At 38.7% G+C, this 5,000-nt stretch overlaps 1 protein-coding gene across 1 annotated transcript in view; it reads right to left on the bottom strand.

The window, feature by feature from the left end:
* The window catches only part of LOC138013747 (uncharacterized), a 4,098-nt gene extending 2,768 nt beyond the window's left edge, over positions 1-1,330 (bottom strand). Inside the window, exons 1-2 of the mRNA XM_068860820.1 lie at positions 1,238-1,330; positions 903-1,050 (exon numbers count right to left, since the gene is read on the bottom strand). Of these exons, the coding sequence (XP_068716921.1) occupies positions 903-1,050; positions 1,238-1,330 (241 nt within the window). The remainder of the gene's footprint in view (positions 1-902; positions 1,051-1,237) is intronic.
* Between the last annotated feature and the right edge of the window lie 3,670 nt (positions 1,331-5,000).

Genomic DNA, 5,000 nt, shown 5'->3' with positions numbered 1-5,000 from the left:
TTCCATCTTTATCACTGTCAAATAATTATGGTTTTTAGACATGCCTGTATTTTCTTTTTTCAGCTGATATTTAATTTTTGTTGTTGTTTACAAAAATATTGTAAACTCAATTGTATTGTGACAAAAATCCTAGAAAATATCAAGTCTCCCTGTCAACAGGTTGGTACAACAGAAAGCATATATGAGACCATTTAATATTAAAACACCTTTTAGTAAAAACTATGCTTTACACATGTCCTTTTTTTCAGCCTTCCCAGAGGAGTGGGCCATGAAATTATTAGTTTGTTCATATAATTCACCGTAAAGGAAATTTGAGGGTTTTCAAGATTTTTTCTTTTTCATTTTTTACTTTAGGCAATATTTTTCCTGAGGTGCTGCAAATGTCAAGCATAGAACATAGACTAGTAAAGCTGGTCTTTGCACAGACTGTCTTAGCTCTTGCCTCTAGGGAGACAATGTTGGTAGAAATGAGCTTATGCCTGGCCCTAAACATTCATCAGATATGCTCTATACCACTTTGCCATTGACATCTTATCATTTTTACATGGAATTTCCCCTGGGGTGTTACCATACTGACTGTTTGGTGTAAACTTAGTGAAGGGTAAATTTTACTTGTTACAAACAGGGATTATGAAATCTCCATTCAAAACAACAACCAGCTTCACCTAAATAATAATTATTGATAAATACAGGTGACTACAACTTACATGTAACAAAAATTGGTTCAGTTTTCATGGCAGAGGAATTTATGCAAACCCCAAGAAATTCATCTTAATTTTTTCCAGCCTCACTGGTGTGAAAACATTCCTTTGACATTTTAGTCTTCATGAAAAATTATGAGCTTGAATTTTGGTAGGCTATAGTTGCCTAGAAATGTTCTAAAACTACTGTACAGCATATACCTTGGTCACAGAATTGGCATTTGTCAAGATCTTTTTGAAGTTTTCCAAAGTCACAAATTCTGTATCCTGCCAAGGGCACTGTTGAAGTAGGTTCATGAAGATTAGTCTTGTTCTTTTGGCAATTGGCCTTGCTCCTGGTGATGTGGCTCTAAGACAGTAGTAATTCTTTAAATGTAGGTGAAACTTGCAGCTATTCTAGTATTGAATTATTGAATTCTGTGGTAAAATTACTTGGAAACAATTTCAGTTTTGCAACCTCCTCAGTACTGACCACATGGCTTTTACATGTGACAATGATACCCAACATCAATGGCATCCATAGTGAAGCTACTCACCTGGCTATCTGTTGGTTTCTCGTCTCTTCCAGTGCTTTTTTGTTTCGCTGGAGGTTCGGCATTTGTATCCTTACTCGCACGTAAGGAAAGCATTTTATCGGCGACTTTTCGCTTCCTCTCTAAACGACATTTTGTTAAAGCATGGCTCGGGTCGTTCTCCTTTCCGGCCGCATGTGCTACTTTGTGTTTGGACAAGCCAAAGACCAGAGCAGTTACAAGAGCAATTTGCCAAAAGGAAGGAAGTGAGCATGTACTTTTACAATTGTTTTGTTGTTCCGACAATATAGTGTGCCCGCTCATGTTACTCAAATCGGTGTTGTCAAGAAAACACAATTTTCCTGACGTTAGAATACTACGGTTTCTAAGCAGGAAGTTTTTTTCTACTCTCAATAAACTTGACGAACATTCTGCTCTCTTGAAAAGACTGAAACGGGAAATGATTTGAAAAATTTTTTTTACGACCGCCATGTTTATTGTTTTTGTTGGGTTTCCCCTTTAATACTCGCGTGTATTTTCCGCGCGTTGTGACGATATCTCGCTCGTGCGTGCGTGGATGATTCGGCAAAAAAAAAGCCGCGGAAAACTGTAGTAAGCCACCTTAAACTTTATTCGCATAAAAGCTGATAGCGACGTCCATCGTGCGTCTGTCCTCTAATAGATCATAGGCAAGAACCAATCAAATGATCCGTGAATAACTTGGGTTATTATATAAATATGGTATGAATACTCCGCTGGTTGGTTATGCGATGGGTCAACGAAGTCGTAGTGTTATTAATCGACTGTCAGTTAAGCCTTGATGTCAATGGCTGTGAAGACTGCAAAAATTATCACTGATTGTTTCGTTTCGATCGGTCTTAGTCTTATGTCTTAAGTGTATCGTTGGTAGAATAGTTCGGTCAGTTATTAAAGGAGGTCGGTCATTCTGTTGTTTGCTTGTTGTTGATGTCATTGATAAGTCGTTTTTATGGTGTAAGAAGTTGTAGGCATTTAGCTATGGCAAATGAAACCAAAACTGAACCCCACAAAAGACCCATAAAAGCAAGAAACGCGACCAACCACTTAACACGTGCATCCAATTGGCCTTTTTTGAAATATCAATATTCAGCTTGGCAGCGAGGCAGAGGGGACAAAAACAATAGAAACACGTTGGAATGACTGAAAAATATCAGCATATTATCCACTTTACTTTGTTCTCTAAAGCTCCCATTCAAGCTGAATTTTACTGTGTCGAAAGTGGCCTCTATGGAAATACAACTGGTCCTCTACCTCTGAAATGACGATTATGGACAATTCCTTAGCGCTTGATAGGGATTATGGGAAATGAATATCTACTTTTAGTATAAATACACAGGTGATTATACAAAGTCGCGCGCTCTCATTGGCTCGCTATCTCGGATTATCAGCTGATAATCACCTCGACGGACAAAGTGGCTGCCAGTACTAGTTTTGCCACTGTAAGTGAAGATGATTTCGCGTTAAAATGTTTTTTTTTTCTCTTTTTTGAAATAATCACCTGTGCATTTATACTAAAACAATTATTCGCCTCAGGCTCAGTGATTATCGGTGAATATTCACCGATAATCACTTTGCCTTCGCCGAATAATTGTTAATTAAAATCCGAACCCCACTGCCTGAACTCGCAGGACTCGAACCTGGGAATGTTCAATTAACAAACCTTTCACTTAACCACTAAACTATCACATCGTTTACTGCCCGAACATGTCAATATTTTTTTCTTCCGAATGCCGCTAAGAAACAAATTTGAACAGGAGAAAATGTTGATTACCAAACCTCAAGAGAAAGCTAACCATTTTAAAATCAAGCATTAGACTTAAAACACTATTCAGCAACTATTTTATATATACTAATTAGTGTTGGTAAATAATCGGTACAGTTGTCAGCCAGTTGATCTTTAGTAAAGTGGATGAAAACAGTACCTTTAAAGTGGGTGCTCCGGGTTCAATTCCTATCCAGGAATGCTGCTTTTACTTTTTTTTCTTTTCATCTGCTACCACAAGTCCTGGGAGAGTGTAATCTAAATTGACGATAACAGTCAATCCAGAGAAAATTAGGAATTGTCAATAAATGTCATTTCGCCGCTTAGTTAGTCGAGCGCGAGTGGAGAACAGGCACGAGAAATAATGATCTCGCGAAATAAGGAATCGAGGAGAAACGAGCGAATCCAATTTTCACGCGGCAAAATCTTCTCGTGCGTGTCTTCTCGCGCTCGACTAAGGCTGCTCGTGGTCTAATGGGGAACGCTTCCAATTATCCGCTTTTAAGGTGGCTGGTACCAGTTTTCGGGTTTTTGACGACTTATAACTTTGAAAGAATAGAACATAAAGGCGAACCAGGGCCACTGTAATATTTTGGTAGGGTTGGATTGTATAACTTATACTTGATCAAAAGCAGCTGTTATTTTGTCATCAGCAGTTACCATGGCAACGTTTACACAAGGATTTTCCAGCCCTGATTTTTAGCGTATGCCACTAATAGCTAAAAAATTAACCCGGTGACCCATGTTTTTTTTTTGGCAATAGCTTTTGGCATCTGAAAAGGAAAATGCACAGCAATTTACAAAGAATTTTACGGAGCCGATTTCTTGAAAACTTGGAAAAACGACAATTTGCCCAAAGTAGAAATTTCCTTCCGTAGAATTTTTTAATTTTTTTTCTGACGTTTCCTCTCAATTGTAATATTATATTAAAACAATAAAAAGAAGGGGTCACCGGGCTTGTTTTCGTGCAAAAGTCTTCGTGAGTTCCGTTATTCCTACGCGTGTACACACGCATTAAAAAATCCGGACTTTATAAGATCAGCAGTTGCTCATGAGCCGTTTCGACTACCGCTGACTGCTTCGTGTGCCCGCGCGGGCACCTAGTGAACCGTTTTCAAATGTTTGCAGCCAAAAGACCATTTACAGACCTTTACAGTTGTCGTTGTGGTTCAAGACAAACCTCCTGGACTTACTCTGAATATTTCTTCACAAATTCTGGGTAGAGTTGCCATGTTTTTGTCAAAAAGCATCAAGCGAAAGTTTGAAATTGCTTACAGAACACGTGCGCTGTCGGTGTTGGTTCAAGATATATGGAGATCGCGAGGCTTCTAAATATCGTAAAAGGTGGAGTTTCTTTATTTAATATTTTTACTGGCATTTTGTCCTATTCTTCGTGGTTGATCTCGTCGAAGTGTTTAACGATGGCGGTCAGTATCCTCTTCGTTCGTGTTACTCGCGGTGTCTTCGCTGATGAAGATGTCGGTGGATTGGATAGAATAGCGACCATACCAAATGTAGTGTAAAGTTTGTGATTGTCGTCGTAAAATAGACCACTATCGGCGATGTTTAGGGCCATTGATCTTTTAATTGGCCCAGTATCGCTTGTGTTGAACAGCTTGTCACTGAATGTTGAGAGAAGTTCATGGCGTCGATCGAGGTGGAGCATGTCTTCAACTGCGTGGGAAACACTAGTGATACTGGAATTCTCAACAATATCTTTTCTGGAAAGGCTAAGCGATGACTCAAAAAGATTTTTTCTCAGTGCCCTGACATCTTCCAACTCAACGTGAGCATCGAATTGTTCATTTATGTGACCTCAGTAGCTGCATTTAATGCTAAAGACCACTTTGTTTTTCTCCAGTAATGTTTACGAAGGATAATGGACCTGTTGAAGCAATAAATGACCTTCATGTGGTGACTAATTTGTTTCTCAGCCAATGTTGCATAAAAGCAAATGATAAATCATATTAATTTATATCTCATGCT

Source organism: Montipora capricornis, chromosome 8 (assembly GCF_036669925.1).
Source record: "Montipora capricornis isolate CH-2021 chromosome 8, ASM3666992v2, whole genome shotgun sequence".
In the NCBI taxonomy this organism is placed as follows: domain Eukaryota; kingdom Metazoa; phylum Cnidaria; class Anthozoa; order Scleractinia; family Acroporidae; genus Montipora; species Montipora capricornis.
Note: the sequence above shows the minus strand (reverse complement) of the source record. Positions and strands in the feature narration are given on the sequence as shown.